Source organism: Petaurus breviceps, unplaced genomic scaffold, assembly GCF_028583685.1.
Source record: "Petaurus breviceps papuanus isolate PSGF00001 unplaced genomic scaffold, PetGlider_PUasm1.0 90895, whole genome shotgun sequence".
Taxonomy (NCBI): Eukaryota; Metazoa; Chordata; class Mammalia; order Diprotodontia; family Petauridae; genus Petaurus; species Petaurus breviceps.
Window position 1 is genome coordinate 3,147,509 of NW_027187372.1, and position 15,471 is coordinate 3,162,979.

At 42.1% G+C, this 15,471-nt stretch overlaps 1 protein-coding gene across 1 annotated transcript in view; it reads left to right on the forward strand.

The window, feature by feature from the left end:
• The window catches only part of LAMC2 (laminin subunit gamma 2), a 78,826-nt gene that overhangs the window by 40,442 nt on the left and 22,913 nt on the right, over nt 1-15,471 (forward strand). The window contains exons 5-11 of the mRNA XM_069074395.1: nt 1,323-1,459; nt 2,444-2,566; nt 5,252-5,441; nt 6,228-6,340; nt 9,436-9,654; nt 10,774-10,956; nt 12,790-13,035. Coding sequence (XP_068930496.1) covers nt 1,323-1,459; nt 2,444-2,566; nt 5,252-5,441; nt 6,228-6,340; nt 9,436-9,654; nt 10,774-10,956; nt 12,790-13,035 — 1,211 coding nt within the window. The remainder of the gene's footprint in view (nt 1-1,322; nt 1,460-2,443; nt 2,567-5,251; nt 5,442-6,227; nt 6,341-9,435; nt 9,655-10,773; nt 10,957-12,789; nt 13,036-15,471) is intronic.

A 15,471-nucleotide genomic window follows, 5' to 3' on the forward strand; every position in this document is an offset into this window, starting at 1 on the left:
TCCCTTCCTTCCTTTCTTTATCTTCCTTCCTTCCTTCTTTCCCTTCCTTCCTTTCTCCCTCCCTCATTCTCTCTCTTTCCTTCCTTCCCTCTTCTCCCTTCCCTCTTTTCCCTTCCTCCCTCTCTTCTTCTCTTCCCCTTTCTTCATTCCTTCCTTCTTTCCTTCCTTCCCCTTCATTCATTCACTCCTTCTTTCCTTTCTCTTTCTGTCTTTCTTTCTCTGCCTTTTTCTGTCTCTTTCTCTCTCATATTTCATCAGCGTAGGGGAAACCCGTAGAAACTCCCTCCATTGCTACAGACTGGCAACAAGAGTTCCCTGGGACAATGAGAGGTTAAGTGCCTTGCCCATTGTTACATCCTGAAATCAGGTCTTCCTCTCTCTAAGGACAGCCAGCCACCTGCAATGCCATGCTGCCTCTCAGTTTAAGCCTAGACAAGCATAACTGCCCACACCTTCTGCCTTTACTTTGAGGTCTCATCATGGAGGCTTGTGGGGTAGGGCACGGTTTCCATCAGGACTGCTGCCCTCAGTGCAACTCCTTTAGTTAGTACTTCCTCTCAAAGTGGAGATGGGGGGAGAGGAGGAGAGAGGAAGGGAGAAGGTGCTAGGCTATCCCATCACTTTCTTAGAGGTCATGCACCCATCCTTCTCCTTTTTATTTTGTAGTCCTTATACATTTGGGGCTTCTACTTTGACTATAATCTCCTCTCAGTTTCCAGGTCCATGCTAGGGAATGGTAGCCAATTAGAGCCCACTACTAAACTCTTTAGTTAAACTCTCAGTGGGAGATAGAGTGGTCAGCCAAGTTATGCTAAGGAGCTGAGGTGTCAGAGAATGTCTTGCTCATTCCTCTCCTCCAACATATAAACTCTTCAAGAATCAGATTTGAGTCCTCTATCTTCCCACCTTCTCCTCATGCCATTTTGATTTCCAGTTTCTGCCTCACTCCTTCAAGTGTGGAAAAGGTGAGTCACATCTGACAGAGAATCCAAAATGTCAAAGCTGGATCAGTGACTCAGGTTCTCTGGTACCCAAGATTAACTTGACCTTGTTCTACTGATGGGCCTTGCCAGAGCAAGAGAGGTTTCCTTTAGGGGAAAACAGGCATTTTCTCTAAAAGCCATTCTTGGGGCTGTCATTGCCAATCAGAGGGAGTATGTGTAAGAAGAGATGCTTTTACTAAAGTGTATAGATTCCTTCTCTCAGAATTGTCAGGGCCTGGTGAGAGGGAGTAAAGGGAGAAAATGTCAGACATTGAATTCTCTACATGAAGCAAGATATAACCTATATTAAGGTACCAATTTCTGAAATGACTGTTCTAGGTGTCGGCCTGGTTTCTATCATCTGGACAGAGGCAACCCTGAAGGATGCACTCAGTGCTTCTGCTACGGCCACTCAGCCACCTGCAGCAGTTCTGGGGTTTACAGTGTCTACAAGATCACTTCGACGTTCCAGCGAGGTAAAAGCTGTGGTTTGCTTGGGTCTCCCAGGAAATGTGCATTCACAGACCCCCTAGGGAGCAGAGGCCTCATTTCAGGAGCACATTTCTTAAGGAAAGATCATGCATTTTGAGCAGAAATGAACCTTGTGGGTCATCTAGCCCAGCATCCCTTCCTCCTAATTTACAGATGAACAAATGAAGGCCCAGAGCATCAAGGTCACACAGAGAATCAGAGCTTAAACTCAGGGCCTTTGGCTCCAAAGCAAGTGGTTTTTCCCATTGTCAGGATGCAGTCTTCTGCTTGGGTGGTGGAGTGTGGCATGAAGTTGTCCTTTGATATGTTATCTCTTCAGAACACTGAATAGTAATGATAATAATAATAATACCTTGATTCCTTAGAAGGATTCACAGGTGAATAGTTTACTTACAGTGAGTTTTTTTATTCCCACCAGTTTTAGTTTAAGAAAAAATAATCAAAAAGTGAATAATGAATCCCATGAAGTGGTCCCATTATTTAAATTTGCACTGTATATTTCCAGTAGGCTAGAACTTATTACTATATTTTATATAAATATGACTTTGAAGAGTGTAAATTTGAACATGTGACCACTTTGTGGGATTCATCATTTGCACTAATCAGTACCTACCTGTATATTCATCTTCCCTTGTTATATTCCCCCAAACCAACTCATGGTCACTAACACATCTTCCAGAAGTGGTTTGGGGATGCTAGGAGATCTTAAAAGCTGGAGTTTCTCCTTGTACCTCCTGGACTACTTTGCCTTACTGGGGCTCTGGTTGCATAAACAAAATGAGTATATAATCTTGATATGATCTTGAGGTGAGGTATGTGGGCAGCAATGACCACGAGGAGGAAGCAATTGCTGCCCCCCTGAATATTGTCATCCTTACACAAAGCTCCAGTCACTCTGTGCTAGTTACAGCTCTGATTGTGCTCAGAAGCATCTTAAGTGAAACCTCTTTTATTTGCTTATTTTCTAGATGCTGATGGCTGGAAGGCTATTCATAGAAACAGAGCCCCTGCCCCGCTTCAGTGGTCCCAACGCCACCATGATGTGTTTAGCACAGCCAGGAGATCCGACCCTATCTATTTTGTAGCTCCTGGTATGTAAAGAACTGTCTTTCTTCAGAGGGTTGTTAACTTTTTTTTTTAAGCAATTGGGGTTAAGTAACTTGCTCAAGGTTACATAGCCAGGTGTTTCTGGATGGGTGCTAAGTATCTGAGCCCAGATTTGATCCCCAGGTCATCCCAACACTGGGGCCAGTGCTCTTACTTGCTGTGCTACCTGGCTGCCCTGGTTGCCAACTTTTATAAGACATGAAAATCAAGTTGATGAATTAAAGAGGGGGGGAAATGTGGAAGCCCAGTCATTCAGTGTTCTACTGCTGTGACCCAACATCTCATTCTTCTCATGAAGGCATTTTCACCTCCATTTTTACAAAGGTGGAGTTGGGTTGGGTTCAGAGATTCTAAATGAAGTGGCTGAGATGATAGTGATGGAGATGATAGCAGTTTCTCCCATTTAACTTTAAATGACAACAAACCTAATAATAATCTCCATTTTTACAGATGAGGAAATTGAGGCTAAGTTTTTTAAAATAACTTTTTCTTTAATTACATGTAAAGATAATTTTTAACATTTCATTTTTAAAAATTTTGATTTCCATATTTTCTCCCTCCTTTCTCCCCCTTCTCCCTGAGATGGTAAACTATTTGATATGGGTTATACATGTGTAATCATGCAAAACATATTTCTATATTATTCATGTTGTGGAAGAAAATACTGACCAAAACACACACACACACACACACACACACACACACACACAGAAAGAAAGTGAAAAACAATATGCTTAAATCTACATTCGGACTCCATCAGTCCTTTTTCTGGATGTGGATAGCATTTTTCATCATGAATTCTTCGGAATTGTCTTGGATCATTGTATTGCTGAGAATAGCTAAGTCATTCACACTTGATCATCATACAACATTTCTTTTGCTATGTATAATGTTCTCCTGGTTCTGCCCAGTTCACTCTGCATCAGCTCATGTAAGTCTTTCCAGGTTTTTCTGAAATCATCCTGCTTGTTATTTCTTATAACTTATAGTATTCCATCACAATCGTAAAGCCACATCTTGTTCAGCCATTTCTCAGTTTCCAATTTTTTTGCCACCATAAAAGAGCTACTATAAATATTTTTGTACATATAGATACTTTTTCCTTTTTTTTAAATCTCTTTGGGATCCAGACCTGGTAGTAGTATTGCTGGATCAAAGAGTATGCATAGTTTTATAGAGGCTGAGAGAAATTAAGTGACTTAGCTAGGATCTCCAACTAGGAAGTGCCTGAGTCCAGATTTGAACTCCGGTCCTCCTTACTCCAGGTCTAGCACTCTGTCTACTGTACCATTTACCCGCCTAGAAAACTAAGAGACTCTCCCCTACACTGGATGTGTACAGACTTTGTGATCCTTTGGGGGGGTGTAGATAAAGGTTTGCTCCTTCATATCTGTGCTCTCCTCCAAGGCCCCTTTGTCTGAGATGCATTGCTTCTGTCCTCACCACCCCCAGGTAGTTCTGCCCAGGTATCAACGGTCATTACTCCCTATTGATTTCAAACTCTTGTGGCTTCTCTTAGTTCCTAACTGGTGGTAGCGATTCTTCTTAAGCCTTGTTCACTGTCCCTTACAGGTGTTCCCTCTGTGATTCAAGTCCAACACTAAAGCATCTCTTCTCCCCGACCCCAGACACTATACACCATAGCTCCTTCTTTTAGAATTCAGCTATCAGAAGTGCCTCTTGTAGCTTAGGTCTCACTGATGGAGCTCCTCATCTCCCTCCTGCCAACATGCCCTTTGGAAGTTAACCTATAAGAGGAGGTCACTCTAGAGCCTCTGTACAGCTCATAAACACATGTCCAGACCAGACTTGTCTCCATTATTTTTACTTTTTACCCAACTGAGTCCCAAGGCCCCTGCCCTATCATACAAAAGGACCTCCCTCTAGGGGCCCACAGGAATTCCCTCTTCTTTCAAAACTCAATTGAGTTTCATAATTGAAGTCAGTTCTCTGTGATCCAGTGACTCTGGCCTCCTTTTTGCTCCTAAAACAAGAAACTGTATCCTGACTCTGGGCTTTCTCAATGGCTGCCTCTCATGACCCAAATGGTCTCCTTCTCATCTTTCCTCCTGCCTTCTCCGGCTTCCTTCAAGGCCCAGAAAAAAAATCTCACCTCCTACAGGAAGTCATTTCCAACTCTTCTCCTTCTAGTGCCTTCCCTGGTGTTGATTTTCTCCCATTTATCCTGCGTTTAGCCTAGTTGTCACAACTCTTTTGCCTGCTGTGTCCCATTAGACACTGAGCTCCTTGGGGACAAGGCTTATGTTTTACCTGTCTTTGTATTCCAGGGCTTAATACTGTGCTTGGCACATAGTAGACACTGAGTAAATGTTTATTGCCTGATTTACCTCAGCAGCTCTGTAGTCTGATACTTTAGAGGCAGTGTGGCCTAGGGGATAAAGAGGCCTTGAAATGAGGACTGGGTCTGAGTCCTGCCTTTGTGACCTTGGGCAAATCATTTAACTTCTCAGCATTCTCTGTAAGATTATAAGTCACAGAGGTGTTGACTTGCATTGGTAAAAGGAGTTTTATCACCTGAGAGTTCCCTTTACCAATGGAATCCCAGATCCAGGCCCTCTTTTAAATATTTCTCCCCCACCCCCAAATGGTGTTTCCTTATGCAATTTCATCACTAATTCTCTCTTTTTTCATGACATTTTACTTTATAGCCAAATTTCTTGGGAACCAACAGGTGAGTTATGGGCAGAGCCTATCTTTTGACTACCGTGTGGACCGAGGAGGGAGGCACCCATCTGCCCATGATGTGATCCTGGAGGGAGCTGGTCTTCGTGTCTCAGCCCCTTTAATGCCGCTTGGGAAGACATTACCATGTGGAATCACCAAGACATACACATTCACGTAAGCAGACATATTCAGGGTTGAATTGACCCTGCCTGTGATGCCTTCTTCATCACTGAATACCCTTAAAATAGTGCTTAGTACATAGAAGGGGTTTAATAAATGTTTGTTGACTGATAATAAATCAGTGGAAAATCATTTATTAAGCATTTACTATGTGCTAAACTTTTACACTGTGCTAAGCTTTGGAAATACAACTACAAAGGTGAAGACAGCCCTTGCCCTCAAAGAACCTGCATTCTAATAGGGAGAAGTAGCATATGTAGAGGAGTGATGGCAAGAAGGGTATAGGAATGGTGAATGGAGCCATAAGGTAGTGGATTGACATATCCTTTCCAGGAACACACAGAGAATTGAACTGATTAAGTTCCAGACCTGGAAGGGAGTGGGGAGGTAGGGACAAGCGGTGTGTCCAGAAGCATAGTTATTGATGAGAAGTCTGGGGAATGAAATGAACCATAGTTAGTGACTGAGGTAACTGCCAAAGGTGGTGGAAAATGGAGAGGTGAGGAGAGGATGGTCTGAGGTAGGAGTTCTGGGCACAAAAGGGCCCTGCACTCAGACATCCTATATGTGAGAAAAATGTTAGCAAAGGGGTTTTACCTTCAGTTTTCCAGTCAATGAATATTTTTTAAAGGACTGACTTTTCTGACCTTTCTGAGTGTTTGTACAGGACTACACTGATCAGTCTCTGTTCCCAGATTATGTTAGGATGGTTTATAATCAGGAGTGCTGTGGGGAGAGTGTGATTATTTTTTTTTAAGCTTTTGGTTTTTAAATATACAGACTGAATGAACACCCCAGCAGTAAATGGAATCCTCAGCTGAGTTATTTCGAGTACCGCAGGTTATTACGGAACCTGACAGCCCTTTGGATCCGAGCTACATATGGAGATTATAGTAAGTGACTAATAGGCCTGGAGAAACATTTCCAGGGGAACTTCACCATTCCTACAACATATATGCCCAATCTCCTGGTTCCAGCTTGTGGCCTTCTTGAAATGCAAGTAAGGAAAGATATAGCCACCAAAGGTGTCAATTTATGATCCAACAGAAATGTTAAATGTTAAAGTCAAGGCAACAAGCATGTATTAAGTGCTTTCCATGTATGAGGCGCTGAGCTAACCACAGGAAATACCAATATAAGCAAAAAAGAAAAACAGTCCCTGTTCTCAAGGAGCTTACATTCTAATTGGAGAAGACAAAAAAAAAATGGAAGCTGAAAGGTTGGAGGAGGGGTGGGTGGCATTGGTGGCAAAGTCAGGGAAAAGGAGTGAGGGATGGTTAGTCTCGGTAATTCCTCAAAATGGAGGTTCTAGGACTAACTCAACAATGGGAGAAGTGGGCTGTGGTAGCAAAGAGATCTTCAAAGGTGAAAAGGCCATTATGTGTGTGTGTGTATATATATACATATATATACACACACGTATATATGTATACATGTATGTATATATAATTTTCTATATATAAATATATCCACGCTCAATTGTAGCCTTGGGGTGGCAGATGGGAGGAGGAAAGAGGAAAAAAGAACAAAGCAAAAAAGTACAGCAGAGAAGAAAAGAAAACCTACAAGGAAGCAAAGAAAAGATGAACAGCTTTCAACATAATGCACAGTATTGAATATATAGGCTTTCTTGAAATGAAAAGTTATTGCTGTGTATTCTACATCCTCTCCTATGTTCTGCTGTGCATGTGACATGTTTTTCCTTTTCTTATTATCTATTTAAGTTTTAGTATTTGTCTAAAATAAAATTTAAAAAAAACAGTGAGAAGGCTGAGTCATACTATGTGAAAGTGCCACAATTTTGTTAATGTATGTTCCTTTTTTTGCCAGAATAGCAGAGTATAATAGGACAAAAGGAAGATTTTTCCCTTCTTGAGCTTTAGACAAATATATCTGAACTCATAATAATTTATAAGATTGTCCTTACTCTTTTTTTTTTATGAGCAATCGGGGTTAAGTAACTTGCTCAAGGTTACACAGTGCCTTTACTCTTAAGTCCAATGCTTGATATTCCATGTCATGCTGACTCTCCTTTTGGCCTATATGCAGACATCTACCCATTTCTAGAGAGGTATATTTATCTATAAATGGTGCCATGGATCCTACCCAAATTTGGAGAACCATTTAGGGACATTCAAACTCCTTGGAACCTTTAGCCTTGAATTGAGTGCATCTGAAAAAACAAATGGGATTATAGAATGACCTTTTTCTTTTGGTCTTCACATTTCCAGATCTCTGGTTTGTTTAATCTATTTTGTCATGTGAGCTAGATTCCATAGTGGAAGCTCTCCAGAATCTCCCATGAATATTTAGATAATTTTAGTGTAAAATTAGACCCAGTGCAATACCTCAAAGGAGACAAGAGAAGGGCTATATTAAGTTTATATATTGAGATGTAAAACATTTGTCAAGACTATCTAGGTTGGTACATTTCCAACTTTTGGTCAGTCCCCATTGGTCTGACTCTACAAAGTGATAGTTTAGTTGCCTTTCCCAGCTTTTCAAAGTCATAGAAATAAAGTTCTCAAAGTCTAAATATCATATGTGAACTCTTATCTTTTGGCTTTGCTGAGCTCAAGTCAGTGAATCCTTGGACATTTTCATAAGCATAGACCGTCAAAGCATGCAGATATTTCAGCTGATTGACTCAAAATCATACGTGACTCAAAATCATACAATCCAAGTAATCATGGAATTTTAGGGCTACAAGAAATCTTAAAGATGAAATTTACAGATTTACTCATTTACACATGAGGACACTAAGTCCCCAAAAGATGGTGACTTGTCTAAAGTCATACAATTGCTAAGTGGTAGAACAGGGACCAGAACCCAAACCTTATGATTCCACATCTGGTATTTCTTGTCAAACCTTGTTGCCTCCCAACAGGTTCTCTAAATTCACAGACTCCATTTTGTGGTTTGATTAGGTTTTCCTGTCCAGGCTGTTAAAATTAGCAAAAATCATGCTAAAATTCTGTAAAGAGTAGTCCGCTTAATATCCACTCACTTCTTAAATCCCTGCAATATGGATTCGACCCCCCCCTGATATACTGAAGCTGTTCTCTCCAAAGTCAGCAATGATTAAATGCAAAGTGCTGTTTTCAGACCTCGATGCCTAAGTAACCTGACATTGTCTTTTCTTTTGATTTCCGTGATACTGCAGTCTACTGGTTCTCTCCCTCTCCCTCTGATCTTCTTAATTAACTCTTGTTCTTCCTGTTCTCCCTTAAATGTCAGCATTTCCTAAGGCTTTGCCCTTCGCGTTCTTCTCTCATTTATATTCTCTCGGTGTTTTTATCCAACCCCAAGACTTCAACATGACATCTGTGCTTATTCTAAAATCTAAATTTCTGATTAGTGATAAGGAAGCAAGGCTTTTTCATCCTTTGGACTATTATCTTCCTTCCCTCAGGGGACTATTTTAATACAATGGCACAAAAAATGAACAGTAGTCATTTCTTTTTAAAAAATATTTTATTAATATTTTTGTTTTTATTTCACCTTCACTTTCAGATATAACCCCACTAACTTCTCTATCCAGTGAGCCATGTCTTGTAATAAAGAGAGGAGAAAAAGCAGATCAGGAAAACCAACTAATTATGATAACATAATAATTGCTAATAATAGCTACACTTATATTTTAATGTTTGTAAAGAGCTTTACAAATATCTTATTTCACATATATGTGCTATATACAATACATGTTATGATACAAACTACACACACACACACACCACATACACACTATTCCATATCCATAGTCCTGCACCTCTTCAAAGAAGTGAGGGAGATACATTTTCTCAATTCTTCTACACCAGACTTGGCCACGATAATTTACAGTGTTTGATTTCATTTTTCTGAATGGTAGTAATTTTAGATCTGGAACAAAGGAAAAGAAAACCCAATGCTAGACCTGACCTTTACCCTTATGGTCCCTGTTCTTCTGCTAGTTACTTCCTTTTTTTTGACTGACTTCTTGGTATTTCAGGCACTGGGTACATTGATAATGTGACCCTGATATCAGCCCGTCCCATCTCTGGGGCCCCAGCTCCCTGGGTTGAAAGATGCATATGTCCCGCTGGGTACAAGGGACAATTCTGCCAAGAATGTGCCCCTGGATACAAAAGAGATTCTGCCAAACTTGGACCTTTTGGAAGTTGTATACCATGTAATTGTCCAGGTGGAGGAGCTTGTGACCCAGACACTGGTGAGAAAAACTGAACCAACCTTCTGAGGGTGGCATAGGTGATTAAGGGATATATAGGGGTGTGTGTTTAATATTATACCTGTGTGTATATGTATGTAGCGATATGTGTCTGGGTATACATATACATGTGTATGACATGCATATTTACATGTGGCTACATGTGTGTATAGATGTGTATATTATACTTGTTTATACATATGTAAATATTTCGATGTGACTACATATTATGTAAATATGTGTATGAGTATATGGATATAATGCTCTATATGTGTGTCTATGTGTATATGAGTAATTTGGGGGGCAAGAGGGTTAGAGGATGAGAATTGTGCCTGATACTGACTTCTGTTGGTAGAAAAAGGATGAAATGACATAGTAGAAGACACATTCCATCCGTTTTGTCCAATTATGGAAATTCGACATGTTGTGAGAAAGGGGCTAAACTGCAGGATATGGCCATCATGGTTCAGTTTTGGGTGGAGGAGTTGGTGTCAAGTTGTTGTTGTTGTTTGTGTCTCACTCTTCGTGACTCCACTGGGGGTCTTCTTAACAAAGAACTTGGAGGGGTTTGCCATTTCCTTCTCCAGCTCATTTTACACTTGAGGAACTAAGGCATACAGGGTTAAGTGACTTGCCCAGGGTCACACTGCCAATAAGTATCTGAAGTTAGATTTGAACTCACAAAGTAAATCTTCCTGGTTCCAAGCCCAGTGCTCTTTCCATTGTGCCATGTAGACACCTTACATCCCTACAGTTACAGTCAAGTTGCAGGACTTTTATAGGAAGACCAAAGAAGACATGGGTCCTAGATGAATGTGGCAAGTTATAACAAATGGTGTCAGGCTGTGCAGAATGGTAGGATGGTCCTAGATTTGGGGGAAGGATGGCTCTACCTCCACTTGGCCTCTTAGTGAGAAGAGGCCGCCGCAGGGTTTGGTGCTAGGGCAGAGGGAGCCTTTGCTCCACGGACAGGGTTTGGGGAGGGTTTGAGGGATGCAGTACTTTGTCTTACCGGTAGCAGTTTCTGTTCTCCAGGCAGCATCCAGACTACAGAAAACTCATTTCAGTTGATTTAATATGTACTTTTTCTCATCTCTCTGTCCTTTTTGCTGTACTTTCCAGGAGATTGTTATTCAGGGGATGAAAACCCAGACATTGACTGTGCTGACTGCCCCATTGGTTTCTACAATGATCCCCAGGACCCCCGCAGCTGCAAGCCATGCCCTTGTCAGAATGGCTTCAGCTGCTCCGTGATGCCAGAGACAGAGGAAGTCGTCTGCAATAACTGCCCGCAAGGGATCACTGGTAATGGCAATGCTGCCTTTATAGCCTGACTGGTTTCTGCTCTAACAAGAATGATACTGTATAAACAATACCAATTTCTAAGGACTTTACAAATTTTTACAACTTCTAATTCCATTTTTTTATTTGTCCCTGGTTCAAATCCCAACTCTGACTTATTCTCCATGTGACATTAGATGAACGGCTTCTTATCTCTCGGTCTCACTGTCCTCATTTGGGAAAATGAGGAGGTTAGACCAAATTAAAGTTTCTTCCAGTTTCCAAATACTCATTTTACAGATAAGATTATTAAGGAATTCAGAGTTCTCTAATCCAACCTGTACACAAAACTTGAGTCATATCTATAAAAGCCTTAAGAACTGGCTATCCAGCCTCCACTTGAATACCTCGAATGACAGGAAACTCAGTACCTCCTCCCTTTTTTAATCAGAACAGCATTTGCCTATTTTCAGTCCCAAAGAGTGATTACAGGATCATAGATTTAGAGGTAAGAGAGACCTTGTTGTTGTTTTTGTTCAGTCCTTTCTGACTTTTCATGGCCCCCTTTTGGGGGTTTTCTTAGCAAAGATACTGGCATGGTTTGCCATTTCCTTCTCCTGTTCATTTTACAAATGAGGAAACTGAGGCAAACAGGGTTAAGTGACTTGCCCAGGGCCACGTAGCTAGTAAGTGTCTGAGACCAGATTTGAACTGATAAAGATGAGTTTTCCTGATTCCAGACCCAGCACTCTATCCACTGCATCACCTAGCAGAGACCTTACAGGTCATCCAGTCTAACCCTCTTATGCTCTACAGATGAGGAAACAGACACAGAGGGGAAATCATTTTTCACTTTAGATTTGTCAAACAGTATAAATGAAGAGTTCGATTTGAACTCAGGTCCCATGACACCAGGTTCATCAGGAGTGTTCGACACTCCATCATACCCTAAGGCCTTATCAAAGTCATTTTCTGAAATACTCAAATGGAGTTGTAATCTCATTGACTTGGAAGTTCCCTGAAACTATGCACATCACAGATCATGGCCCATCCCTACCTGACCATCCTGTAAGATTCTGATCCATGTCTTCCCAAAAGTTTGCCCTGTGCTTGACTCGCTTTCTCCCGACATTGCAATGGTACCAGTGGAACACTCTAGCTGTCTACCTGTCATCCCTTTCTCCTGAGCCAGGACCAGCCCATCTTTGCTTTTTATTGTACAATTCCTTGGGAGTCTCCTTAGCTCCTGTTCTCCTGACTTCCTCCCAGTCATATGTTGCAGCTTGCTCACCCGCACCATGAATTCTTCAGGTCCCACATCTTCTAGTTCAGATCCTTATGATTGTATCATGCTCTCTCCCCAGTACTGGGAAAAAGGAAAATAAATACCTACAGTCCCTTGGGATTAGCTGTGTGGATCTCACTGCTTCTTAAAAACTAGAAAGCTAGTAATCTGGGAGGAAACCAAATAGTGTGGGACATAGGGTCACAGTTCTAGAAGTAGAAGGGACTTTGGGGGCCACATATTCCAGCTTCCTCAATTACAGAAAAGTAAACTTGAGACCCCCCAAAATCAAATGACTTGCCCAATGTAACCATGTAATAAACTGGTAAAACTAGGATTCAAAGTCTAGTCCTCTGACTCTCAGGCCAGCATTCTTTCTGCTAGTCCACAATGTGAATGTTGTTTTCTTGAATCTTTGGTTTGTTCTTGGACCAAAAAGCTTGATTGTGAGTGTCTTCTCAGTGCCAGTGTGGGCTGGCATCCTTGAAGTGACACCATTCACCTTCTTGCTCTTTTAAGACTCTCACTCTCTTCTTGCTCAAGGTAATCTTTGCTTGTTTGTCCCTCCCCAGGTGCTCGCTGTGAGCTCTGTGCTGATGGCTACTTTGGAGACCCCTTTGGTGAAAATGGTCCCGTGAGACCCTGCCAGCCCTGTCAGTGCAACAACAACGTTGACCCCAGTGCACCTGGGAGGTGTGATCACTTGACAGGAGAATGTTTGAAATGCATTTATAACACAGCCGGCTTCCATTGTGACCAGTGTAAAGAGGGCTACTTTGGGAATCCTCTGGCTACCAACCCATCAGACAAATGTCGAGGTAGGAACGTGACCCTGGAGAAGCTGTTGGTGTGTGTGTGTGTGTGTGTGTGTGTGTGTGTGTGTGTGTGTGTGTGCGCGCGCGTGCATGTATGTGAATACAAGTGTGAAGTTGTGCAGGGAAACAGGGGGAAGAAGATGCTGGATTGGCTGGTCAAGGGGTCTGGAGTATCCAAAGTGCAACAATGAATACCTTGTGGTCCCTGTGACCAGTTTGGACCTGAAACCTCTTCCAGAGTAAAAGGCCACATTCTTCATAGAGTCTGTAGAATCAGCTCCAATCCCACCTTTTGACAGGTGGTCTTTCCCATCCCTAGCCCCCACTGCAGCTCCCGGTGTTTTCGCTCTCAGATTACTGTCCATGCTCTGTATCTGTCTTGTATGGACTTACATTATGACATGCTGCCTCCTGCATCAGAATGTGAGCTCCTTGAGGGCAGGGACTAATTTTTTTTTTAAAGCAATTGGGGTTAAGTAACTTGCTCAAGGTTACACGGCCAGTTATTTCTGGGTGTGGTGCTGAGTATCTGAGCCCAGATTTGATCCAGGTCATCCCAACACTGGAGCTGGTGCTCTTACTCGCTAAGCCACCTGGCCACCCCTAAGCAATTGAGGTTAAATAACTTGCTCAAGGTTACATAGTCAGGTGTTTCTAGGTGGGTGCTAAGTGTCTGAGCTCAAGATTCGATCTCCAGGTCATCCCAACTGGAGCTGGTGCTCTTACTCGCTGTGCTACCTGGCCGCCCCGACTAATTTTTTTTTTTTATTACTTTAGTTGTATCCCCAGAACTTAGCAAAGTTCCTGGCACACAATAAGCATTTAATAAATGCTTGCTGATTGATTGCTAATTAGGAATCCTTCCAGAGGGCTGAGGCAAGGGCCAAGCAGCATTTTATCAAAGGAATTAGGGCCTCGAATGGGTTAAAACTGGGTGAGGAGCCTAAGGAAGCCAGGTTTACATTCCTAAAGGGAAGAGGAGATAAAAAGGGGCCATGGCTTGGGTCGAATCCTGAGGCAGGTAGAGAGGAAAGTGGCTGCCAAACCTGTTGGGGGAGAGTCATAAATGGCTCCAGAATAAGGCAGAGCAAACGAAGGCTAAGAGGGGCACAGGGTGTATATAATAAGATGGTTTAAGAGGCCCTTGCAGGAAGTCAGTACAACTGGGGCGTGGAATGAGCAACTCTCCAAGCTTCCCTTGGACAGATTCTGCTTTTGAGTCAAGCATCTTAAAGGATTCCCAAGTCTAATCCTGAGCCACTGTTTTGGATACTACCTGACTCACAGGATTGTTGAAAGATAAAGGCTTTGTAAACCTTTAAGGCTCTATATAAATGCAAGTTATTATTTCAGATGAAAGGAATTATCATATATCATTCCTCATGGGATCATAGATTTAAAGCTGGAGAGGATTTTAGAAGCCATCAAGTCTAAATTCCTTATGGATGAGGAAACTGAGGCTCAGGGATCACTCAAGGTCACACACCTCTTAAGTATTAGGAGGAGAATTGGAACCTGGGGTCTTGTCCAGGGTCACACAGCTAGAAAGTGTCTGAGGTCAGATTGGAACTTGTGTCTTCCTGATTGCAGGTTCCAGAGTTCTAACCGCTGTACCACCCAGCTGCCTCATTGTCCTCTGTCCTTTCTGGTCTTTCTTGTTGCATGCCAGTGGTAGGTCTAGTAATGAGTTCGATGCTCAACATAGGGCCTTGATTTTATGATTTCTGGCCCTAGACTATCCAGACTAACTCAGGATTATACCTGATCCCCAGGATCCCAGTCAAATAATCAAGACCTGAGTGGTCCTTGGACTTTCGGACTTGTCAGAATCCCTAATCCTCCTCAGAGAATCCCAGATGCCTATAGGGGACCCTAAACCAACCCAGTGTATCAGAGGCTTCATGACTACAGACTGTGGGAAAGCATCAGCTATGGAATTAGAGGAAATGGGCTTAGACTTTTTCTCTGACAATTACAACCCGTGTGACTTTAGGCAAACCACTTAATTCTCCCTCATCTTCTATTTCCTCATTTCTATGAGGGAATTGGAATAAATGGCCTCTAGCTCTAGATACTATGACTGAAGATAGCCGGGTACCTGTGTGGCTCCCCAAAACTACTGCCAATGAAAATGAATCCTCTGAGGATCTCCTGGGCCAGATTATTTCTTACCCAACCTCAAGGGACTCAGATGGAGTCTTAGGAATGCCAGAACTCAGAATTCAACAAAGCCTGGGTTCAGCTTCTCTTTGACGCTTTCCATAACTGTTTTCTCCTGGATTATGGTTTGGCTTCATCTCTCAAACTGAGCCTGGTCATTATTTGAAACAGATATTTCAGCTATTTCAAAAGCAGATATTGGAATTCATGGGATAGAAATCTTTCTGCTATCTCTGTGCTGGGCCAACATCTTCTTGGCACGAAGACTATTTATCTAAC